Source organism: Acinonyx jubatus, chromosome A3 (assembly GCF_027475565.1).
Source record: "Acinonyx jubatus isolate Ajub_Pintada_27869175 chromosome A3, VMU_Ajub_asm_v1.0, whole genome shotgun sequence".
In the NCBI taxonomy this organism is placed as follows: Eukaryota; Metazoa; Chordata; class Mammalia; order Carnivora; family Felidae; genus Acinonyx; species Acinonyx jubatus.
In genome coordinates, this window is record NC_069388.1 from 11,049,343 (window position 1) to 11,075,636 (window position 26,294).

A 26,294-nucleotide genomic window follows, 5' to 3' on the forward strand; every position below is an offset into this window, starting at 1 on the left:
TTGGTTAAACCTTCATGATTGGTATTCGTTACTCTCCAAGCTGTTTAGCCAAGGACATACATACTCTCAGATGCACTCTGCTATGAAAGGTGGGTTCAGAAATGTTGACATGATGTGTTGGTTGGGGTTGACCTAAATCGAGAGGCAGACTGCCCGTGTGCCATCCAGATTGTGGTCACCCTAAAAGTGTCCCCGAGACTACAGTTGGCATAGTCATTGAGCATCTTGGGGAGGCCCGTTGGCAACACCCCTTCTCATCTTCAGGCTTCACCAGTCCGGTGGCCTCAACGCGCTAGGGATCCCGTTTGTTTTCTTCAGGCCAAAGAGAAGAGCCCATCACCGACCCGGAAGAATGTCCAGTCCCAGGGCGGCAGCCGGCCTTCTGTAAGACGCAGCCCCTGCCCACCGAGTAGCCCACCCCACCAGAACGGAGCCAGGCCTCCGAGGGCCTGTGTCTCCTCTCCAGTCGGTGTGTGAAGCACGAGGCCCTCACGCCTCATTTAAGGCAGGAGGCATCGCGCACGGCCGGCCAGGTGCCCCTGCCCTTCCCGCGGCCGCCGGGCCCGTGAGAGCGCGGGCCTCCCGGCACGTGGAGCCGCCGGGCTGCCCGCACGCCCCCTCCCGCCAGATGTAGTCCAGGCCCAGCTGGGCCCGCGCAGGGATCCCCAGCACGGCCACCTGACTGAGTGCAGGGCGTGCTGCGGCCCGCTGCTTGTGCCTCCGCCGCCGGCGCTGCGGCCGGAGGAAGGCGCCCGCCGTGCACACGGGCCCTGGAAGCGCACTGCGGCCATTATCCGCGGCGCCTCCTAGTGGGTCAATGGCAAATCCTCTTGGTTCTCGCGAGAGCTCCCCCTCAGAGGGGATTATATAATTTCTCTTAGGTGGGGGTGCTGGTGCCACCCTCCCTCCAAAAAAGTTTGGTGCAAGCACAAGTGGGAGTGAGACAGTTGTTCTTGGGGGACATGGGGGGAAAGGGGTAAAGCCCCCCACTGCCCCCCCTACTTAGCTGGACAATGAGTCCTCTTATGCTAATGAGGTATTTACGTCACTTCCGCTCTTTCTCGGCCGCCATTTTGGCTAGGGCAGGTTCGGGGACTCGCTCCGAGGCGCTTGTATTGTCTGCTGAGGGGAGACGCGGGATCAGCCCCCTCCCCCGCCCGTTGCCGCCGCCGCCTCCGCCGGCCCGGTCTCCCCTCCGCCGCCCGCCGGGATCCATGAGCTGAACTCCCGCCCCCCCCCCGGCCGCCGCCATCTTGTGCCCCCTCCCCCTCCCGCGGGCAGCGCTAAGGGGGATTTTGGCGTCTCCTCAGACACAGCTCCCTCTCTCGGTCCCCGCTGCTGAGGAGCGAGAGGAGCGCGGCCGCCGCCGCCGCCCGCCTGCCCGCGCCGGTGAAGCCGCCTCTCCCACACCCTCCGTCTCCTCCCTCCGCCCCTCCTTTGTCTGCACCGCTCGACGACGCTGCCGCCGCCGCCCGCGCGGGGACTGGAGGGAGCCGCTCGCGCCGCCGCCGCCGCCCGCCGCTCTGCTGCGCCCGCCGCGCCCCCCGGCAGCAGCCGCGGCCGCGGCGCGAGCCGGAGCCCGCCGAGCCGGACCGCGACGAGGCCCAGGGCGCGCCCTCGCCACCGCCGTGCCGCCGCCATCCGCCCGCCGCCGCCGCCGCCGCCGCCCGGCCCCCGAGCACGCCGGCCCCGCGCGCGCCTCGAGGCCGAGTCAAGGTAAGCCCCGGCGGCCGCCGCGCGCCGACCCGCGGCCCGGCCCCGCTCCCGCCGAGCCGGCCCCGCGGGCGCATTGTTGTTTCCCTCGCCAGCCCTCCGGCCGCACACGCTCCTTCGCCTACTCCGGTGCTGACGGAGCGCCCGCCCCGGCGCGGACCGCTACCCGGGCTCCGCTCCGGGGTCCAGGCGCCTCCTCCTGCAGCCCGACCCCCCTTCCCCGCCCCGTGAGCCCGCCGAGGCCAGCAGCCAGCCTGGCCCCCGGAGCTCGTGCCGCTGATGGCATCTCCCTCCACCCCGCCCCCAGCAAGAACCGAGCAGCTCCCATCCCTGGAACTAAACCCTTCTTCCCGTTCCCCCCCCCCTCCCCAAACGAGCCCCCCACGCACACCCCCAGTGCTGGGGACGAGCCTTCTGCCAGGTCTGCCCACCCTTGCTGGGGGGAGGGGGGACAGATTGGGGGGCGGGGAGCATGCATGGCACGGGAGTGGAAAGTCTGTGCCTCCGCCGTGCAACCCTTCCTCCCTAACATGCCAGCTCCCCTCCTATCCTAACCACGGAGTCCACCACCACCCCCTTTTCTCAGAGTCGCAGCTGCCTGGTCAGCACGACCTCTTCCGAGCATGCTGAGCCCCAACTTTGCAGTAAGACGGTAAAAAATGGAAATTCAGAAAGCTGCGAAAAGATTTTTTTTTTAATGCAATGAATGGGGAGGAGTTCTTTGAGCACCCTTTTATTCACCTCTTTTTCCTCTGGGCTGCCTGCCTGCCTGCCTTCCCCTCCCCCCAACCTGGATGCCTGTCTGCTGGAAAAGGCGCGATTGCTTCTCTTCCTCTTCTGCCCAAGATCAGGCACTAAGGTCTGATATCCTTTTTAGTTACACGTGTGTCCACACTGAGTCTTCTTGATGTTCTTGCATTCACCAGTTCCTCTGGACAGTTCTTGCCATAACCCCATTTCTCAGACAAAGGCTTAGGAGGGAAAAAGAACCAAACTGCTTCCTGTGTTTGCCATTTTAATGCTGTCCATCCCCACACGCCCAATTCCTATCCCTGATGTTTCTTGTGCCAGTGTCTTGAACCTTCAGGAGGAAACAAACAAACAAAAAAAATCTCCTGGGTAGCTTGATACAGTTTCTTTATAAATCTGCATTGTTGCTTCTGGTTTATGGCCACGAAGAAAATACCAGCCCCCACCCAAAATGCACCGCAGCCAAGTCGGCTAAAGGCGATGAGTGTTGGAGTCAGTAGGGGGCGCATTCCCTGCACTGGGTAAGGCTGCAGAGGGGGGAAGGGCCCCAGAGCTAGAACAGGATGTGCTTCACAGCGCCTTCTACAGACCATGGGAAAATGGACCCAGCAAGACACACTCTCGCACTCTTAGTTGGTGAGCTGACAGCAACATGGCGAAGGATTAAGTGAGTCAAGAGCCGTGATTTTATTTCTTTTCAAGAATCCACCCAGCATTTTAGAAGTTCTGTCTTTTGACTTGTTCAGAACTGTTGACCCTGACAACCCACATTTGTTCTTGGCACATCCTTGGTACACAGATTTCCTGTTCTCTGGAATTCTTCCACCTTAAGCTTTGAATGTGTCACCATGTCTTTCCAAGGTCAGGTGGTAAAGGGGGAAAGTTTAAAACCTGAGAGTAATGGGTTTGGGAGTATTGCTGATAACCTCCTCTCTTCATGGCCCAAATCTTTCCAAGTCTTTGAGAGTTAAAAATCATTCTTGAGGGATGTTAGATTTCAGTGGGGTAGTAATTTTCATAAGCATGTAGATGGGTGTCATGATTTGCAAAGCCTTGTTGGTAAACATCGAGCCCATGTTGAGTTCTTCGTTGTCAAACTCAACAGAGTTGATTGTCAAATTTTGTTGCCTTCCAACTTTGGACTCGTAATTGCCGTTCATTATCTTCAGTAGCCAACCACCTTTGCAAAAGTGTTGACACCGGTCTTCTGTGAGCACCCACCTTCTTAGGGTGTGTTGATTTCTATAGATTTTACTCCTCTTGTTATTTCCATAGGTGTGAGATGCACAATGCGAAACCTAGGCCCCAGCTTTTGCACCATGATGCACAGGGTTGTACTTTTTGTACTGAACTGATAGGTGGCCTAGTGGTTATGCCCTGTACTACCATTTTGAGGATCTGGACTCCGTTCCTGCCTTGCTCTTTGGACCACATTGTCAATTCACACCGGTGGGTATATTCATTTTGGAGGGTGGGAACTGCAGCAACAGGGAGGCCAGAGACTTCTTCCTCCTTGGTCACCACCAAAGCCAACACTTCCAAAATATCAGCCTGGCCACATTCCTCAAGGAACCGGTTAGAGCTGGTTGCAGTCGTGGGTTCTGAACAGAGAAATGACTTAATGGCTTGTATAAGAGAAAAATTTTTAAGTTGCTAATATTGTTTTAATGGTTTGCATTCTGCACTCTTGTGTATAAAGTTAAGTTCTCAATTACTGTTATCTTGATGACCAGTCTCAAGAGTTGCTAAGCTTCTGTAAACCTTGGAGATTCTCTGATCAGAACAGACTTTTTCCATGAACATGAACTTGCTGCCAATGACTGACAGTGGTAGTTGATACTCAGAGGGTACTTTAAGACTTTGTTGCAAGTTTTATATAGATACACCAAGATAAATTTGTGGGGATATGAATGGATGTATTCTTTGATAGACACAGTTATTCGGTTGGTGCTTAAGGGAGAATTTTCCTTGAGCATTTGCTGCCAAGTAACATTTTGGTGAGTGAAAAGGAGGCAGTTTGGTTCAGATATTCCATTTGGAGACAATTAAGTATTGCTTTTGCAATTTTTTAGTGACTTCAAGAATCAGATACTAAATCTAAGTGGTATTAATTATAATTTTAAAAACTGCTCAGTATTTATTAAACAAGTATAATTTTGACCTGTACTTGGTCTTTGGTATATACTTGTATGAGTTTTTAAATGAGTAATTTGAAAACAACTTACTTGAGTCCATGTTTGAGGTGAAGTTTGTGAAGGTGCTTTTGTTTGCTTTGGCAAATTATACATACGATACAGTGTTAACTGATGTCCTTAGTGGTAATAGCCATTTTTCCCCTACAGGAAAACTTGCTGTGATCTCTTAGAAAGCATGTATTTTGCAGTTTCAAGGTTTCCTGGTTTTACTAGTCAAAATAAATAAATAAAAGGTGAAACAATTGGGCTTGAAGGCTGGAATTTAGGTAAACCTATGAGGGCTTGTTAAAAGTACAGAAAAAAAAAAAAAGAAAGCATTAATAAACCAGAGGGTGGGGATGGGTATTCTGTTTAATTGAACTTTTAATAGAAATTCCTAATTTATCTTGGCCCTTGTTGGAAATTTACTGAAATTACCTTATTAGAGGCTGCTATACATTGAACTAACCAAATCTTTGATTCTGGTTCTTAAAGTCTCTGTATAGAAAACTTAGGAGATTGGGCTTTGAATCTCTAAAGAGTTCTGGCCCTGGCTATCCTGGAAGTCATTGGTTGTAAACATACACACTGTGAATTGTTTTGCTTAAATTTCTCTTTTTTTTCCTCAAACCAGAGTGCAGGAAAAGTTCTAATACTATTTATATTAAAATAAAACGTCACCATGTTGAACAGATTAAGTGTCAAGTAAGTTCACAATTATTGTTTTTTTTTTTTTGATGACCCAATCTGAAGAGTTGCTAAGCTTTTAAAGACCAGAAAGAGTCTCTGATTAGAATAGGCCTTTCCATGAACATGGAGTTGCTACCAAATAACCAGCTAAGAGGCTTTTATCAAGTAAAAATGGCTTTTGGTTTTTGTTATAATGTAAATGCACATACTTCTTTGATTATGAAAAGAATTAAATAAGGTCGCTTTACTAGTAACTATCCACAGAATTTGAAAAATATCTACTGAATATAATTTTCAGTATTTTAAAATGTAGATATTTAGCAGTCTATTGATTCACATATTTAAGATGTACATACACTGGCTACATGTTTAATTGTGGGGATTACTTTAACGAGGATGATGTGGCTGATCTGTTAAAAAGGAGCAAGTAGGGATCGATACTTGGGTAGAGAGAGATTGAAAGAAAAACCTCAGAATTTCAGTAGTATTTTTGTCTTTTGGGAACTATACATAAGTAACAAAAATTGCATAAGTTGTAATAGACTTTGGCAGGTTGAGTCCATTCATGGGCATGTGTATATACACACTTCAAATACAACCCGCTTTTTTAGAGTTGAAAATGACTGGCCTGTTATTAAATACAAAGTCCATGCATTAGAGATGCAGTTGGGAAACAGTATGTTAACTATGGAAAAAATGAATTAGACATTGTAGTTTTTTTTTTTAATAACCTGTTAAAATCTTAGATAAACTTTTAAGAAATGTGAAAAGTACAAAAAAATGAAAAATTTTATTTTAGGATAAGATTAGAAGCTAATTTGTAGTTTTTACCAAGATGCTCAAAACTGTTGTGTGATAATCCACGTGTTCATCCTGGACTTTTAAAAGACTTTCACTTTAAAGTCTGTTATGTCTTCCAGAAGATAAAATACTTTTCATGGGGAGTTTAACTTTCATTTATTTGCCTAAGAGACATGAACATTAAGTAAAACTTTGCTCCCCTAAGTAAATAATTTAGTTAGATTCACAGAGCCTGACATGTTCTTAGCCTCACAAACTTAGGAAGTTTTTCTTCTAGTTTTCTAAGAGCCTGTGACATTAAGTCTGGAACAAATGGCCATATTTTGCTGCTGTGCATCACTGTCAGTTATACATTTTATGTTAGTTTGGAAACTTGGCGTTTAAAATTGGTGAGAAACCGCCCCATGCTAACTGAAATGATAATTTTGAACGTAGAAGCCATTTCTTATTTACTCATTGGCACTTTTCTGCCTTAATCATTGAGCTACTTTATGAAAGAGGCCATCTGTGTTTGGCCCAGCATGAGTGGCCACAATTCCATTGTGACCTTATGCTTTTTATAGCCTGATCCTGTTAATTACAAAGTGAGGGAAAGGCTGATTGTGCTCCCTCAGTCTCTCAGGGTCTTAGTACTCCTTAGACCTATGTTTTGGTTGTGATCTACCTTTGCTCTCTGGCAGTTTAGGAGTCTGCTTAAATGAGAATCCATATTCCGCTTCACTGGAAGAAGGCTCTCCTCACGTATCATCAAGCTTCTCAAACTGGGGTACAGATATGTGTACTTGATTATATTGTGATGTATGTGTCTATCTTAGGAAGTCACAGATAAAATGTGAGCCAGCTATATAAAGGAACCATTTTGATTGAGGGCGCACATTTTCTAATGAGTGTAAAATGCAAAGTTCTTTTCATTCTTTCCATCTGGGTTCTCCCTCTCCGTGTATGCATTAGCTAGCCTCTGCCTGTAGGTCTTTGAAGTGCACTCACAAGCTGCCTTGCTTTTATTGATCCCTGGTTTAGTTCTAACACTGCAGCTAGAGAAATACTGAAATCTCCAGAATGTCAGCAGTGTTCCAGAAATGAAGGTTCAGAAATTAAGGAGAGCATAAGAACTTTTGGTAGAGTTTACTAAGGGAAGACTGCCCTGAACATATACTGCAGTTTAAGATTTAAGGTTAAGGTTTAACTCAAAAGCATGCATGTGATCTGTAGGAGACTTGTGCATTGTTTGACCATCCCTTAGAATTAAAAATAAATCCCTACACATCCTAACTCCCTCTCCAGTAAGGGTATAGAGTTATAATTGAGTCACTCAGCTGTGGCTTGTTGCTGTTTATGTGTCACTTTTCACATGACTTGGTTGATGATTTTAGTAAGGGTGAGCTGTGAGTGGAAAGGCCTTTTTGCTGGCCTTTATGGTATTATAATATTAATGGTATGCCTGTTTTATCTGCCAGGCACTTTATGAAACCATTCTCAACTCTCTCAGGATTGTCCTTGTTTCACAAGTGGGCAAATCAAGGCACTGCGACATGCACTGATGAAGTGAGCTACAGAATGTGTCTGTGCCAGGCCTGTGCCTGCAACGTAGGCTTTTATAGGTTCCCATGTGCTGTTTGGCTGATGAGGGCACACACGAATGCTTCATGGTGATGTTTTGTGCTTGTGTATCAGAGAATACCCAAGGATCCTAAGTGGGCTTCACAAAGAGGCTGGCAAGAGAGCACCGGTGAAAATTGTGCTGGGGGGTGGTTAGTTGAAGTAGTGTGTGTCTAGTTTGGAGTTGCCTGTCCAATGATCTAAAAAGAAAGTTTGTTTGTGGTTCTGTTGCTTTTTCCAATGTTTTGGTTTAGGGCAGTCTTATTCCTTCTCTCCTCTGAGCAGTTATTTTTGCTTAGACAGATAATTGCTGGCTTTTGCCCTTCTGCCTTTCCTTTTTCTGAACCCTCTGTGCTCCGTTGAAGAGTTTTGTGTGGAAACCTGTGCTTCCCTTGAAAATCTGCATCTTTTTCTGGTGGGAACTGGCAACAATTGGAAACCTGTATGAGTGGTTTCTTTTGAAATGTGATATATCTGAAAAAACTTCTGTCTGGTGGAAATACAGAAAAACTCATTAAAATTTTAAGTTGGGGTTGTAAACATAAGTCAGTAGTTGGAGTTCTTGCTCTCGTGAAAGGGAGACTGGAAGGGTGTGACACAGTGGGCTCAAAGTCCTGGTTCTGAAACAGTTAGGCTTAAAAACAACACCAAGAAAAAACTTCTCTGCAGAAGGTGTAAGGGTTGAGCCAGCAAGGGGCAAAGAGTGCTGCAAGAATAATGCTTCTGCTACAAAGAAAGCTTTGCCTAAACTTTGACTCTTTGGAGGTAGCTTAGAAAAACTTGAGGTGATTCAAGTAAATTATTCTTTTATTCATGGATGAGGAGAAAACTAACCTTTCCCTTACTCTGGGAAAATTATTTGAGTAGTTTTGATAGAGCATGGACATGTTATCATTAAGGGATTAAAAATAACCGGTTTTTCGTCTTAGGCGATTTAGATGCAAAGACAAGGACATGTCACTGGAATGATTAAAAGTAGATGTACCTAGATGTCTTCTTAGGCCCACTTGTGAATTGATTTCCCTTGTTCACATATCTCTTAAGCCAGGTTGTCCACCTAAATTGACAGCAGCATCACTAAGCTATGGAGTTCTTACGTAGGCACCAGAGTGTTGGAGTCGTGCCCCACGCTGTGTCCCTGCCTTGCCGGAATGCCTGTTTAAAACGGAGTAAATTGGGAAATCCTCCCCGTCTCATACTCTCTGAAGTTAGATTAGGGTGTTAGAGATGGTCTCCATCCTTTTGGGGTGGGCGGTAAGCTGTGAGGCATCTTTCTCCCTGTCCCATAAAATTGCGTCTACTCCAGTATGTAATATCAATGAAGGGTTAGGGACCGTACCTCCAGTTGCTCAGCTGTCATCTTGTCCCTCTGGCCTCATCTCCCCTTCCATCCATGTATATATCTTAACAGTTTCAGCACACTCTCAGAAGTGCACCCTGAAAGCCATTGGTTCCATTGGTGTTCTGTAGATTCTGGCGGTCACAGCTAGGAATCTCATCTGAAATCTAAATACTCCCAAGTAATAGGGAGTTTCCAGTCATAGGCACTAGTCTTGTAGTCTGAAAGTCTTCTTAAAAGAGAAGTGACCCACATGCTTTTTAAAATAATAAATATGCAAAATCTAGATCACACCTTTAAGTTTCTATGTGACTGTAAGTCACCTAGGCTTATTGTGGGTACCTGCAGATACGCTGTTGCATAAACGTCTTAAGTGCCGCAGAGTTTGTGAAGTTAAGAATATGCTAACTCTTTAACATGAAAAGCTCCCACAAACATATTCTGTGAAAGCACTGTTATGTGTGTGAATGCGCGTTATAATGTGTATAGGGACAGGTATATGGCAACCACGTCTGATTCTCAGGAATGAATAATAGTCCATATTTTTTTAAAAGATTATATATACTGCGGTGTGAGCTCATAATTTTCGAAGTGATTATTCCAGTATCTGATCTGGCTTAAGATAATAAGGATAACTGCTATAAATATTAACTGGTATCATCTCATTTAATCCTTCTGGCACTTGAACAATGGGGATAGTGTCCTTCTGGTTATACCATAAGGAAACAGACCTCCAGAGGTTGAGTAACATTTTTAAGTTCACAAAGCTAGTAAGTGGCAAGAGTAAGGATTTGAACACAGATCTGTCCAGCTCTGGAGCTGGAGCTGTATTCTTAATCACTACATTGTACTATCTTTCTTTTGAGCAGAGGAAAACTTTGTTGTGTCCCTATTTGTTACATAAGTTTGAAGCTGTGAGGTAACAATTTTACATGTGGCTGATAGGTCAGCTACATTTTTGTTCATAAAAACAATATAGTCTTACTGGAAAGCAGATTTTAATGTAGGCTATAGGGTTCAGCCTTGAACTTCACCTTTTGCTATCACTTCAATATCGTATTACCTTACCTTACCTTGTACCTAAGGCTCTGGTGATTTTGCAGACCTTTCAGATCGCGTAGGTCTGAAATGGGTGTAAGCTCTCTCAGGCAATTCTGACAGTTGCTTAGGCCTGGTATGCCACTCTTCATAGACCTCCTTTAGGCCTTTTTTAAATGGGACCTGCCGACCATGGCCAGATGGATTCTCCTAAAGTGCCATTAGAACTGTATCACGTCTCTACTTTAGTATCTGCAGCGTCTCGGTGCCTGCCAGACATAGCAGCAGACTCTAGCTTCACACTCAAGGCTTCTTTCCTGTCCCCGACCTACCCTTCCACCCTTGTCATTCATTATTACTCAGAAGCTTGACATATCAGCCATTCTGGACTCTGTACAGTACTTCCTAAAACTCCTTGCTTTCCCACCTCTGGAACTGTGTGCCAGCAAGGTTCTGTTTGTTTGTTTGTTTTTGTTTTATTTTTGTGCAGTGAATGCAGATTCTCAACTAACCTAGTGGCCCCAGCTTAGCCTCTATTTCCACCTTCTCCTGAGCTCCCCTGCTGAGAATGAATTCTCCCTTTTATGAAACCTCAGTGCATTTAGTTTGTCACACATCTGACACTTTGCTTCTTTTCCTGTGTATATTTATGGGGTGTCATCTCTGTAAGTCCTTTCTCGGCAGGGACTGTTCATTCAGTCGACATGTGTTGAGTGCCTGCTATGTGTCAGCCACCATTGTAGATTGCTAGAGATCTAGCAGAGGGGAAGAAACCAAGCAAGATCTTTTCAATAGACTTTCTTTGCTTTGGATACTGAGATGGCACCCTTGTCTTCTTGCATATTTTAAGGGTTCTTAAGTCCATCAGTTGAGATCAGGAAGATCAGTCTCTGCTAAAAAATGATTCATAGTGATTGTAATTTACAGCCATGACTACCTCTTTACCACACTGTATCAATTATAATTTCAGGTCATAGTTTTACTAAATCTGAACTCACCTGTGATGAGTATTTAAAATAAAACATTTGAGTCACAGTGTAATTGTAATTTTGAAGATAATGTGAATGGGGCTGTTTATTTCCCACTAGATTCGTGGTTTGATATTAATGAGCCACACCACATGAAGAAAACAAAACTTAGTAAACTTAAATTTTCATCACTGTGTCACCTTTGAAAAGCCTTCCTGATTTATTTTTGTTAGGACCTCTCCCCTTTTGCAGTTCTACTTTTATAACCATTTGAAAGAAATGTAAAGTAATTTAAAAATTTAACACATGGAAAATCTTTGAAAGTCTTTTCTGTACTGCTACAAGTTTTAAGTTTATTTATTTTGAGAACGAGTGCAGGAGCACAAGCAGGGGAGGGGCAGAGAGACAGAGAGAATCCCAGGCAGGCCTGCACTGTCTGTGGATAGCCAGATGTGGGGCTCAATCTCACTAACCCATGAGATCATGACCTGAGCCAAAATCAAGAGTCAGATGTTTAACCAGCTGAGCCACCCAGGCACCCCTTCACTGAGATTTTTTTTAAGTACTCAACAGTTGGGGGCCATTAGTATGTTACCATAGAGTCATTCATTTAATACTGTCCAAAAGGTCCAGAATTTTACAAAGGCCTTCAACGTTCCTGTACATCCAGGACCTGCTCTAGAAGATCTGTCCTGTGCAAAGAAATCTTAACAGATGCTTAATATTCAGTTTTGGCAGAGACTCATCAATGATAAATGCCTCTGATTTCGAACCAGACTATCCATGCTGATAAAATTATTAGCAAACCTTATTTGGTCCCATATTCAGCATTGTTGCCTCAGATTTTCCAGTAGTGACATTTAGTATCTCCTGTAAGTAGAATCACAGTATTTGTCCTTTTGTGACCAGCTTATTTCAGTTAGCCTAATGTCTTCAAGGTTTGTCTGTGTTTCCAGTAGCCACATTTTAACTTTTAATTTCATTTAATGTTAACATTTAATTTAAAAATGAAATTAATTGTAATGTGTTTTTAACCTGGTAAGTCCAAAGTATGGTCATTTCAACATGTGAGTATTTTTGAAAAGGTACTTACAAGATATTTTTCATTTTTTAATTCTAAGTCTTGGAAATCCCAAGTATATTTTACATGTGAAAGCATCTCTCAAATGGGCAAAGACTTGAATAAACCTTTCTGCAAAGAAGACCTACAAGTGGCCAGTAAGCACATGAAGATGCTCAGTACCCTTCATGGTCATTAAGGAAATGCACATCACACCTACGATGAAATACTACCTCATACGCATTAAGAGGGCTGTGATAAAAAGTTAACAGATGTTGGTGAAGATGGGGAGAAATTGGAAGCATTGTGCACTGTCGATGGGAATGTAAGTGGTAGAACCACTGTGGAGACCGAATCACCGTGTGAAAAGATACTTGTACACCCATGTTCACAGCAGTATTCACAAGAGCTAAAAGGTGGAAGCAACGCAGGTGTCCCATCAACTGCAAAATGTGGCACGTACATAGCATGGAATACCATTCAGCCTTTAAAAGGAGGGAAATTTGGGGGCGCCTGGTGGCTCAGCCGGTGGAGCGTCCGACTTCAGCTCAGGTCACGATCTCACGGTTCGTGAGTTCGAGCCCCGCGTCGGGCTCTGGGCTGACGGCTCAGAGCCTGGAGCCTGCTTCGGATTCTGCGTCTCCCTGTCTCTCTGCTCCTCCCTCACTTGTGCTTGGTCTCTCTCTGTCTCTCAAAATGAATAAACGTTAAAAAAACAAAAAAACATTTATTTTTTTTTAAAGAAGGAAATTCAGACACAGGTTAACACGTACAAACCTGGAAGACATTGTGCAAAAGGAAAAGCCAGTCGCAAAAAGACTTTGTGATTCCACTTACATGAAATACTTAGTAGTCAAAATCATGGAGACAGTAGAATTGTGGTCGCCTGGTGCAGAAGGGGAGTGAACTGGGGAGTTAATTGTCTAATGTATAGAGTTTCACTTTTGCATCATGAAAAGAGTTCCGGAGATGGGTGGTGGTGATGGTAAAAGGGTATTATGACTACTTAATAGCACTGAACTGTACACTTAAAATGGTTAAGATGGTAAATTTTGTTACGTGTATTTTTACACAATATAAATTGATTTAAAAGCATATCTCCAGGCGTGCCTGGCTGGCTCAGTTGGTGGAGCATGCAACTCCAGATCTCAGGTTGTAAGTTGGAGCCCCATGTTGGGTGGAGACATTAGTTAAGGTGTAAAAAAATTTTTTTTTAAATAAATAAAAGCATACCTCCGTTCATTTCAGGCTAACCACATTTTATGTGAAGAATAGCCATTTGTGCTAGCATTTACCTTGTTGGAGGGAAAGCACAGTTCTTAGAATAAAAATTTAAAAAATCTCAGCCAACATTGCTTTTCTTGCTGCATGACTAAATGCTTGAGATGCATGGATGCATTTCATTTTAAAAGAAAAATTGCGGGGCGCCTGGGTGGCTCAGTCGGTTAAGCGTCCGACTTCGGCTCAAGTCATGATCTCACGATCCGTGAGTTCAAGCCCTGCGTTGGGCTCTGTGCCGACAGCTCAGAGCCTGGAGCCTGTTTCGGATTCTGTGTCTCCCTCTCTCTCTGCCCCTTCCCTGTTCATGCTGTCTCAAAAATAAATAAACGTTAAAAAAAAAAAAAAAGAAAGAAAGAAAAATTGCATGTGTGTAAAAATCCAGAAGGGTAAATGTACCCAATGTTAACCCTTGCCTTTGGATATGATTATTCGTGTTCCGTGCCTTTTCTACATTTTGTTATATTGGCTCCAGTTGCCTTTTTCTTTTGTCACAGTCTTACTGAGATGTAACTCACACACCGTACAATTCAGCCCCATGAAATATATGATTTTTTTTTTTTGTATATTCAAAGAGTTGTGCAGCTATCACCCCACAAAAGAACCGGGTCCTCATTAGCAGTCACCTTCAACCTTCCCCCCAACTCCTCTAGCCTTTGGCACCTTTACTCTTTATGTCTCTGTAGATTTGCCTATTCTGCACCTTTTGTGTAAATGGAATCAAATAACAAGTGGCCTCTGGCAGCTGACATCTTTGACTTCTTTTACATTATATTTCATACGATGTTTTCAGGTTTCATCTGTGTTGGAGCATATGTCAGTACTTTTTTATGGCTGGATCATTTCATTATGTGAATATACCACATTTTATTTATCCATTTAACAGTTAATGGAGATTTGGGTTGTTTCTCCTTGGGTGTTAATAATTACTGTGAGAACATTTCATGTACAGGTTTTTACGTGGATGTAGGTTTTTATTTCCCGGTTGCTTTTGTAACAAAAATGAATGGAACTTTATTTGCCAAAAAGAGCCTAAGAGGTAGTTGAAAGCAGACCAGCCTCCTGCCTAACCCTGTTCTCCAGAAAAAGAAAAAGGATCACCACAGCCTCTTCTTTCCCACGCAGTTTTTGGAGTAGCATGGTTCGAGTATTGATGATTGGAAGGTGGTAAAAGAGAGACATAGGATACGTCTGTTTTTGAAAAGCTGTCGTTTTACTTAGGGATACAAAGGTTGTGGTTTGCGTTTTGCAAGTTATTATTACGATTTAGATATCCTTCCAGCGTGACTGTTCAGTGAGTTGGCATTCGTGGTGATGGTAAGAGCACTTTAGAGCAAGTGGTCTCAGAACTAAGTTCTTGTTTCAGTTCTCTGGATCTCACGGGGCCATCTGACCTGAGATATGTGCATATTCTTAATCACAGTTTCACCTCTTGAACTAGTTTAGTTGAGCTTGTATAAGGCCATTTCAGTCTTGAGTTTTGAAGTTTTGGCGTTTGGAGATGTATGTATTTGACATGCTCTTGTTTATTACCTTCAATGTCAGAGATCAGACCTTGGTCCAAATGGGTAATGGGAGGAGGGCTGCATCCTAGATCTGAAGATGACCTTGAGGCCCGGCTCTGTCACCGACAAACTGATCACCCTTGGGTCAGGTGCTTCACCTCAGTTGCTAATCTGTAAAATGAGAAGAGTTTAGATTAGGCAACCCTGAGGCTCTTTCAGTGATTCACAGTGTTCCACTTTAGAATCAGAATACTCTTGCCCCTTCACTTGAAAAGATACTTAAAGACTTGATAATTACTTCCCTTCAAACCAGACGTGGACTCAGTACAGATTTTTTTTTTCTCACCAACTGAACCACCTAATACTGAAACACGCAGCACATACTTAAAAAAGAAAAAAAATCTTGGTTAATTGTCACATGTGAGGTGGCTGCCGCCAACACAAATAACACCTTTCAGGAGCATTAATTTAAAAATAATATCCAGGTCATGCCCAGTGAGTGGAACATGCGACTCTTGATCTCAGGGTCATGAATTTGAGCCCCATGTTGGGCAGAGAGATTACTTTTTTAAAAAATAATAAAATTTGAAAAAAAAACCCAGTAACATCCAGAACTAGAAAAGTGTTGTCCCATTTGACCTTCTGATTTAGCATATCTGGAATAAGTTTATTCAGGGCACCAAAGACATTGACAGACTGGAGCCTGTCCACTGGAGATTGGCTTCTGTGATAGCAGAAGCAATGGTGAAAAGAACTGAGTGTGGGTAACTTGGAGAAGGGGGAATATTTGGGAGGAGAAAGGGTCTGAAAAACGTGGAAGGCTGCTGGCTGCTCTGTGGCTAGAGGATTAAAGATTTCTGTACCCGGACTTGAGAGCTCTAGGCTTGTGGACAGAGCTTTCCGGCGTGGGACAAGCTTCCTGGCAGGGTCTGTGCTGTGCTCACTCAAGGTGATCAGGCAGAGAGATGATCTTAGAGCAGGGCTGCTTGTGGGAGCTGCATGGTTCGTCAACAGTGGCCAAAAGTGTTCCTATGACCAAACGTTGTACAGGATGCTATATTTGCATAAATACACTCATGTTGCCATCTACTTACCAAAAAAATAGTATGAAAGCTTAAGGAATTTAATCATTGATTTGGTTAAGACTTGAAGAACATCAAAATGTCTTTTTTTTTTCTGGAGGCAGTTTTGTATTTGACAAGATTAACTCCATTGGGATTTATTATTATCAGAGAATAGTAAGAGTCAATGCAGTTAGTGGATAAGAATAAAACAGAAATTGGTTACATTTCCTGTCTGCTTCTTTATTAACAGGGTTCTAACATGATTATCCTAAGCAAAATAATTCATTATTCAGATTTAGTTTTTGGTACAAGTGTGTCTTCATTTGCAAAGTAATTTCTCTTCCTCATCCTCCTGGGCTTTCCTAGTAAACCCCTGTTGCGGCCTCAACACTACTTCACAATTTCTGTTAATTAAGGAGAAGGGAGCCTAAACTTTGTTTTCCTACCTCTCATGCTGCACAGTTTTATCTGCTAATCCAGAAGAGCATTCTGCTCCTGGATTATCAGTTACATGCTCTGTGGTATTTGGGATTGAGAAAGAGAGATGATAATTAGAGCTGCCTTTCTATGAAGAGCCTCTGGCATCTGCAAGGTCTTTTGCCCAAGTTTATAGGAAATTGAAAGATTAGCTGCTTCTGTTCAGGACTGTGGCTTAAAAAAAAAAAAAAAAAAGATTGAGTAGGGTGATTGCTTCCAGACTGAATGTTAGGCTCTGGGCTCTCAACGCTGTCACTCGTTGGAAGGTTGTTGTAGAAAGGCTTTTACAGGGTATCTTTTTCAAAATACAAACATACAAACTTTTTTACGACTGGTTTAGTTTAAATGTAGGACTTAGTGACACCCTTAAAAGCAAATAAGATGTGTCTGTTCACTGCTTCTGATCCCAGAATTATCAGGAAAGATAAGCACTTAACTGATTATAAAAAAAACTGTATTTTACAATAACCACATTTATGTTCTGTGATATCGACTGGTATTAAATATGTTGCTGAGGAGGTGGTAAGAGGAAGAGTGAGTGCACAAATATGGAAATGTTTTCTTTCTGCCTAGTTTTTATTTTAATGGGTCCTAAATGTTTCCACAGAGATGTCACAAGAGCTGTTTTAAAAAAAAAAAGTACATCATAGGTAGCATGAAGATTTCATGAAAATCTTAAAACGTCTGTGCTTCTTAAAAAATAAAATTTAGTTAGCGATTTAAACTTAAAATATATCTGACCCTTAAACCCCAGTGTGGGTTATAAGATCTTTATATAAATAGTTGAATCCTTAGAACATTGGAATACTTTGTTTTCTTAATATCAAGGGTCTGAATTTCTTCTTACATGTTAATTTGGACTGAGGATGTTTTCAAAAATGTAATTGTTTATATTGTAGTAGTTTGAATGTCTTCCTAATTCTTTATTAATTTAGAAAATAACTGCCATTTTTCTTCACTAGTAATGGCATAATTCCCGGCCTTTGATCCCACCCCCAGCCCCCAGTAAAAGATTTTCCCAGATGTGTATTTTTCTTTACAGCTTAATGTAGAAAGGTTTAAAAGACAACATCAAAGTATAAACTGTACTTTAATCCTTAGGCTTACTGTGGGCTTCTGATAACCATACTCTGATCAGACTGTAATTTTATGTGGCGGAGATTTTCAGTAAACTACTGGAATTCTGCTGTAGCCATCAAACTTCTTGCTTTGGGTGATTGCCCACCAGGTCCCGATTCTACATTTCACAACTGCCACCTTGGCATATATATTTGCTTTAGAAACAGTTTAGGCAAGTAACTATTTCAAGGAGATTCTCGGGAACAGACTTTTCCTTTTTTCTCTTCCCATTTCAACCTGAGTCCCTCTACTTTTTTATAATTAAGATTTGTTTAGAAACCAGGGTTTCCTCTTCAAAGGGGGTGTCGGGGGTGTTGAAAACCCTGGTTTTAGACTAAGCAGCTTATGTTTCGGTGTTACCAGGAAGAAGTAACCATTCCTGGCTAGCTCTCAGTGCATTGTTGGAAACATTTGCTTAAGGTAATTACAAGTTATAATCACTAACATAATTGATGCATTAGTTGTCACTCGGGTATATGCTTCTTCGATTTTGGTTCCCAGATACGAGAAAGTTGCACTTGTACTTGAGGGTGATGGAAACTAGGACATGCTGTCGTATTTACTTCCGTATTTTCTGGCATGTTAAATTAGCACCATATGTTCTTATTAAGAACTTGGGAAATATAAGAATGCACATAAAAATATGAAGAATTATAATACTGAAAGATCCCATGTTACATCCACACTTGAAGGAAAAGTTTGATGTGGGGGCTTTTTTTTTTCTTCTGGCTTGTTTGATTATCTGTGCCTGGTCCAAGGTTTAAGGTTGGGTTTTTTGTTTTTGATTTAACTTTCTGTGGGCACAGTTATGTTTTCTGCTTTTCTTGTACCCCTAAAAACAGAGACTAAAGGATGCTATCCTTGATCTGATGGCTCTGTGAGGGACCTTATCATTCATAGACAAGCCTCATTGACTCTTGGTACATCAGGTCCTGCCAGCCTTGCCTTGAGCCAGATAAACTAGCACCGTCTGTCGGATTCCTGTTCGTCTTCCTAACCCAGGAGAACCTGAGTACGACACCTAGCTTGATTCAAGCCTTTCGGCAGAGATTTTGCTTCCTAAAGGATAATTCTTTTTCTCAGATAATGGCTTCTTTGCTCCTAAGGAAAGTTCACAGTGAGGTAGTATTGTCCTTCCTGTGTACAGATTCAGCCTATATAGATGGTACGTTCTCATGAGACACACTCACTCTGCCTCATTTACTCTCTTGGTATGTGGAGTAGAGAAATGTTTTTGTTTTTGGTATATGGAGGGGTAGAAGGAGTATGTATTTGATGAGTCTTCAATACGTGTTTTCATTTCATCTCTAGCTTAGGGCTACAGATCTCAGATTTTCATTTCTGCCATCTGACGGGTGCTTTCAAAGAAAGTGCATGAGTAGGAGTTTGGCCAGGATTATTACTAAAACTTTAATGTTTTGGCCCCAATCAGTAGGTGTGGATATAATTCTCAAAAGATCAATAGGAAGGAGTGTGGCTGAATCATTCAGCAGCAGTGAATTTAAATCATGCTCAAAAATTGATATTTTAAGTCTAGTTCATCAGATGGCATATGCTTACCCAAACGCTACTTATTTTCAGTCGTTAATAAAATACTTGGAAATGTTAACTCTTATTAATAGGTCATTTAGGGGCGCCTGGGTGGCCCAGTCAGTTAAGCATCCAGCTCTTGACTTCGGCTCAGGTCATGATCTCACGGTTCGTGAGTTTGAGCCCTGCGTTGGGCTCTGCACTGACACTGTAGAGCCTGCTTGAGTGTCTCTCTCTCTCTCTCTCTCTCTCTCTCTCTCTCTGCCCCTCCCTCACTCACAGGCTCTCTCAAAAAATAAATCAGTATAAAAAATAAATAGGTCATTGAGCTTTTAGAATTTAGAAAGTGATTCTTTTCATACAGTGTTTATTTTGATTAATGAAACCAGGGGCCACATCATCTTTCAGAATGACTGTCTTCCTGGCAAACTCTTATTCTTCCTGCTAGACTTAATTTACAAATGTAATTACTTGGCATAAAGTTCTTCATCTTTTCTCTTGCTCACTTCCTCTTCTGTGTCCCACTGCCCAGTGGTCTACTAAGATTTTTGGTTGCAAGGGACATGAACTAAGCTTAAGCAGAAATGGGCATGTACTTGGCTCTTGTTTAGGGAAAGTCGAACAGGTGTCCTTCCTCCCTCTGCTTTCTGCATGTAGTAGTAGGTCCTGAATCCTTTTCAGCATCACTTATCAGTCTTGTTTGGGCACATGTCCAACTAACTCTACCAGTCAGTGTCTGTAAAGATAGAATACTCTTAATTGGTGTACCTGAGTCCTGCACACTCTGCTCTAATGGAGGAAGGGCCTCCTAATGGCACATCGTCTGTACCAGGGGTGGCTCCAAGGGGGAACGTTAGCAGGTAAAAACAACCATCTTTTTTATTCCAGTGCCCGAGTGCCTACTGTGTGCTCTATAGGTCCTGTCCCTTAGACACGATGGATTTTTGAAGGGAACAACTAGGTCCTGTTGTTCATCTCCCTTTTCTGAGCACAAAGTATAGGTTCTCCAGAAGTGACAAACAGGTCAACTGTGGTTCCATTCTATTATATTGGATATTATCCCCTTTTTTTGCCATGAGCTGAAAGGATTATGGTATGACTGAAGGGAGCTCTCCTTGGTATTGAGATAATGGTGCAGACCTGGTGAAATAGCCATCCTCACGGCCAGGGAGGTTCAAGAGAAACAACTAGCCACCTGGGGGCAAATCTGGAGAGGAAGACTATCCTGCATTCCTTTGAAAGCCCATCACCAGACAATTTTAACATTGTAAGATATCTTCCTCCCTAAGAGTAATTGTTGTAAACACTTTGTTTTTAGCTAAGTGAGGAAACAGCCCTTAATCCCAGTTGATTTCTTATTTACTCTGTTCCTGCCCCTCAGTCACTTAAGGTATGGGCCCCTTGTCCAGGTTTCTAATTTAAAGGGCTTTTTAGGGGTGCAGAGGAGGCCAGGAGTTACTCTTACAGAAGTTTTTTTAAAGTTTGAATCAAATAGATAACATGGGTGAACCCTAAAGCCAGCAGTTGGAATTTTTTTGTTTTGTTTTTTGTTTTTTTGATGTTTATTTTTGAGAGGCAGGGGAGGAGCAGAGAGAGGGGAAGATACAGAATTTGAAGCAGGGTCCAGGCTCTGAACTGTTAGCCCAGAGCCCGATGCGCGGCCTGAACCCACAAACCGGGAGATCATGACCTGAGCTGAAGTCCACCTTAACAGACAGAGCGCAGCCACTCAAGGCACCCTGAAGTTGTTTCCTAACAGCAAGCAACAGGCTGGGGAAAACAACAACATAGGTAGGGCTCTTGAGTTCTTTTTCTTATCATCCATACTAATCCTAACATTCACAGATAAGAGTTTGTTGGAAATGTTCTTTTGGAACCTTTGGCTTGTAGAAAAGCTTGACATAACGGTGGCCCCTATAGGAAGGAGGAGAGCTCCACTGCTGGAGGGCAGGAGTAGGAGGGAGGCTTCTTTGCTTATATTCGTACACTGTGTGCCTGTTTTGTGCAGTGTTTTACTTAAAAAACAAGAGTCTTTGTAAATGTTTTTGATAGTGCTAACACATATGAATAAATGTGTTATTCTCGCTCCAGATGGACATAATCTTGTAAGTGATCTCCATAAGCGAGATACATGGAGGGTACCTCCATCTGAGGAAGGGGGTGGAAAGGATTCCCCAGATAATTAAAAAAAAAACCCAAAAAACTGGCATTTTTTAAAGTTTATTGTTTATTTTGAGAGGGCATGAGCATAACCGGGAGGAGGGGCGAGAGAATACCAAGCAGGCTCTGCACTCCGTGCTGAGCCCGACACGGGGCTCAGTCCCCACGACCTGTGAGATCATGACCTGAGCCCAAATCAAGAGCCAGACGCTTAACTGAGCCACCCAGACACCCCCCCCCCCTCAAAAAAATGCCAGGAATCTTAACTCCGAGTATTCTGTATCTTTCAGTGTAAACTTAGGCTCCTCCTAGTTGCTAATCATTAAAAAAAAGCCATTTTTGTACAACATTTTCTGGTAAGCAATGTTCACTATTTATATATCTGTTTAATTCAGCCTAAGTAAACTTGAGATTTACTGTATGGCTGAAATACCAAGTTTTATAGATTACAAGTTTCTTGTAGCTAAGCTCCTTTATGAGCATACTCACTTTTTCAGATCTATAGGTTTATAAGTTGAGTACCCACCATGCAGTGAGGTGCTTCAGTTGGAGGTCTTAAAACAGTTTTGCTTGCTGTGAATGGTGGGCACTTAGGAGAATGCGTTTTCCTTTATCCTCTGCAGCAGTTGAGCTCCCCTGGATGTTTTCTGTATAGCATGAAGTGGCTTCGGCGGTGGCGACATTTCCAGATCATTGGGCATTTGTTTTGCTGAGATGTTGAGCTGCCTCTGTCCAGCAGGCAGGGAAGACCAGTAATGGCTGCCTTCTGGGCCCATCTCTCCTCTGAAGTAAAGCAGGACTGACTAGGCAAGTTCGGAAAGAACTGCTGGGTTTGGGCCCACAGAGTTCAGGAATTGAATAAACAAAAATGTCCCTTCTCAGACTTGCGTGCTTATGGGCATCTGTTTGATGCCTGGTCTCTTCAGAATTAGCCTGTAACATTTCCTGTTATTTCTGAAACATTTCTATCAGGTGGCTTTCTCCAAATGACCTAGTTTGGGGAATGGTTTTATTAAGCAACTAGTTAAAAAGTTTCAAAGAGATGATTTAAAAACAATTTAGCAATAAAATTTCCACAAGGAATAATGGATTTGGTCTTGAGTGCACGTTAATTTGTATGCAAAATGACTTCTGAGTCCCCTGTTAACCACTAGGCTGATTATTGGATGGCACAGTAGTGGAGGGCACCATAGTCATGCTTCTTAGCTGATAGAGGAGTTTGGTGTTGAGCATGGGAAGGCTGATTTTTTTTGTTTTTTTAGTGAAGTGCTTTTCTTTTTTGATCTCAATTACACTTCAGTACTTCATGTAGAATATTTTGAAACTTCTAAGTTCTGGTGACATACCAAATTCTAGCAGTTACTGTTTGCTTTGGTGTAGGCTTCACTCTCTTCCATTTTTCATAGTCCACAATATTGACTTTTGGATTCGAATGATAAATGAGGCAACACGATTCTGTATTACATTTGGATTAGTTGATTATGGTCGTGCTTACAAATGGTAGTGATATTAGAGAGTACCTGCCTTTATTAATTAGAAAACCAGATTTGCATGTATTAAACTTTTAATTCCTGATGCTTTGGCTTTCAGGTTTGCCTCTAGTTTGGGGTTTTGGAACTCTTTTATATCCTACAATATTTATTTGGACTACTAGATAAGTTCTTACCATATTTTATAGGAAAATATAAATGATCATGTTGAAAGCCATACAAATACTAATTTTATTTTCTTAACTTTTGTTTTTTAAGGAACTTGGTGAAGTGGATCTAAATTTCTGCTTTAATGTGTTAGGTCATTTAAATAATTTTTCAGTTCCTTCACACATATATAGGCTTTTCATTTTTCAAAAGGCTCCCCTAAAATCTGTAACACAGCACTTGCTCTGATGCTGAGTGCCTAGCTTTCCCCATCACCATATAAGTGAGTGCCTTTGTCCAGGTGTGGTGCTGGCTGGGGGGCAGGCTACACAACCGTTAGTGTCTGTAGTCGGGATAGTATATGGAAACACTGAAGGAGGTTTCTTTAAGAATATCATAGCAGCATGCAGGACGGTTCCCAGAAAACAAATACTTCTTTTCCCTGGCACTCAAAATTATGTGGCGATGATGCTGGAATGGTGAACATTTTTCTATTTTCAGAGGCTCAACATCACAAGGAGAAAAGCACTCACACTCAATTTTAAAATAATCGGTTGGTATTATTAACCTAATTCTCAACTTTAAAAAAACCAGTTTGGTGATGAAGTTAAGCTCTAGAATTGTGCCAGATTAGATTCCTAGTCCATCTGTGATGTAAGATGTCCTGTTAGACAAGGTCAGAGAGCACTTATTTTGCCTGCCTGCTCTAAGTACCAGAACAGACTAGGTAAGGGTGTCTGCTCACCTTCTTTGTCAGTGGGCCAGGGTTTGTGGTCCTGCCATCAGTGGAACTAGGAAATATTACAAGTTGTACGTGTTTTGACTTGACTTAAATTTTTTTTTCCAATAGAAACTATGTTCCAACTTCCTGTCAACAATCTTGGCAGTTTAAGAAAAGCCCGGAAAACTGTGAAAAAAATACTTAGTGACATTGGGTTGGAATACTGTAAAGAACACATAGAAGTAAGTAGCATGCCATTTTTTAATTTTAACATGACTCAGCTTCTGATCCATTACTTTGTGTCAGCAGCCAGGATGGTTAATTCTTAGCTGGGATTCTGAATTTTAACTGCAGCATTAGCTTCCCCGGAGCTTTCTCAGTTGGCTAAACTTGTTCCCTTCTCCCTAAAATGGGCTTTTTCATCTTTGCATCATGAAGCAAAAGCAGTTCTACCATTGAGGACATATACGTGTCAGACACTTTACTAGGTGCTTTAAAATGGTCTCTAAATTCAGATCCTTAGAACAACCCCTGGGGGAAATGTAGGAATTCTCATCCAATTTTCAGATGAAGAACCGGTAAAGAAATAGGTTCACCTCACAGCTGAGCATATGGCAGGGTCTGTCTGCGGGACTCCAGAGCCTGTTCTCATTCTGATATGCCTGAGTGTTCTGGTTGACCTTCTGATTGTTGAGGCGTGGTGGTTTGGGTGCTTGTTGTCTCTTTCCTTAGGATTTGAGCAGTCGTTGGCCCTTTTGACCCATCATAGACGATTATCTTCCCCTTGTGTAACAGTTTGGACTTTTGCAAACTGTTTTTCTAACCTGTTTATTCTACGAGCTTTTAACAGCCCTGTGGGATAGCCAGTGTGCTGGTCTCCTCCTTTTCCAGATCTCCTTGCTCCAGATCTTGCTGGTTAGTTGGTCAAAGCCTCTGGTTGAAATATTTAAAGCCGTTTTCCCCTCTAGCCTTTAAGTTCCAGCTGGCCAGGGACCAGAACTACCTTGCCCATCCACGTGTAAGCAGCACCAAGCGCAGTGCTGGGTACATAATAGGCACTCAGTAAACATTTGGATGGAATTGAAAGTTAAAAAGTGATTTCCTTCATACAACGGGTTTTCTTTTCCGGATTCCCATGAGTAATACTCTAGGGGTGTATGATGAAGACTAAAGCTTCTCCAAAGTGGGCTTCTAGTTACGTTGTCCCCAAGCCTGGAAGTTCACTGCCTCTCCAACCCCACAAATTCAGGTAGATCTGCCCAATGAAACAGTCCATCCACTTCCACTTTGCACTCAGTTGGGTAATCTGCATAAGAATAAACGCAAATGTGAAGATACCTTTTCTATCCTGCATTTGATGTGTTCCTCCTGTTACTACGCCCATTACATCCTCTGGAATTTATACGTACTTGATTTTTCCACAGGGAACTGTGAACCTTTTAGGAGCCAAGAGGAATTTTCTCCTAAGACTTTGCTATCTTCCTGGCCTGGGGAGAAAATGGGCCATTAAATTTTTATAGGAGAGTATAAATTTAACACGATACTGCTTACTTTCTTCAAATAGCTTTCTTTCTTCCTTTTGTGGGTTCAGAAATCGTGAGTTTTCTTCCCAGTCCATTTCTACCCACCCCCCAACCCCCCCCCCTTTTTTTTTCCTGCAGAAACAGAGTGTCACATCCATGGTGCCTTAAGCAAACATTGCTAGTTCATATTCCATTTTAATACTACAATTGATGAGTTACAATACTCTAATGAAAGGGGCTTTGGTATTAATATGTGGCTGAATTTTTTACTTAATTAGAACTTCAATTGGTTTCCTTGGAAACCTGGCTGACCATTTAGGGGAATGTTTGGTTGTTAGAAGATGTTGAATGCAACTTCCATATGCCTTTTCTATTTCCTAATAGCCTTATCGTTCCTAACTTTTAGTTCTTGGTGGGGTTGGTTTTTCTGTGTGTCTCCCCAGCTCTAGCCAAGAGATGGGATTTAAGTCAGGTTGGGCTAGAGTTGGTATCATGATGTTTTTGTAAACTTCTTTCACTGTTTTCTAGGATTTTAAACAGTTTGAACCTAATGACTTTTATTTGAAAAACACTACATGGGAGGATGTAGGACTATGGGACCCTTCACTTACAAAAAATCAGGTAAGTAGCAGAGGGGACTTAATGACAGCATCCTTGGTACATCCCCTTTTCAGCTCTAGGCTTTTTCGTAATGATGCATCGTTTTGTAGGCAGCAACCTAGTGTGGAAAATGTCCACTTCCTAGATGGCGGGAAAACTAGGAAGAATTTGTCTTTTTTGTCATTGGACAGAAACTTCAAGTGTGACAATAGGAAGTTTTGTTACTTAAAGGTCCTGAGGCCCAGTGTATAGCAACATTCCCTCACAGAAGTACTTTGGCTCTTTTGTTTCTGTTTCTAAAATGTTCCCTCCAACATTCTGTTCATCTAGGTCATCCATCATTATTTTTGTGTCTGTCACAATTCTTATTTTTTTTGGAGAGGGTGTTTTTTTCTAGGTTGGTGTCATCCGACCTCTGTGGAGTGGGTGGCTTTGTTCAGATGGCAGTGACAGGTGTAGCTTAAATTTTTACAGATGGGAATTAAAAACACTATTAGGTAGTTCAAGGCACCAGCAAGTGTCAACAGGTGAAGATGTGACAGAGAAAG

At 42.6% G+C, this 26,294-nt stretch overlaps 1 protein-coding gene across 4 annotated transcripts in view; it reads left to right on the forward strand.

Moving 5' to 3' along the window:
* Positions 1–1,566: 1,566 nt before the first annotated feature.
* ADNP (activity dependent neuroprotector homeobox) overlaps positions 1,567–26,294 on the forward strand; it is a 31,503-nt gene continuing 6,775 nt past the window's right edge. Inside the window, exons 1-4 of one of the 4 annotated variants that reach the window (XM_053199826.1) lie at positions 1,573–1,716; positions 3,739–5,342; positions 23,753–23,865; positions 25,675–25,767. In XM_053199826.1, coding sequence (XP_053055801.1) covers positions 23,758–23,865; positions 25,675–25,767 — 201 coding nt within the window. In that variant the 5' untranslated portion in view covers positions 1,573–1,716; positions 3,739–5,342; positions 23,753–23,757. Of the gene's footprint in view, positions 1,717–1,854; positions 5,343–23,752; positions 23,866–25,674; positions 25,768–26,294 lie in introns of those variants that run through there. The other 3 variants (XM_015078394.3, XM_027046620.2, XM_053199827.1) reach the window with 3 other exon arrangements.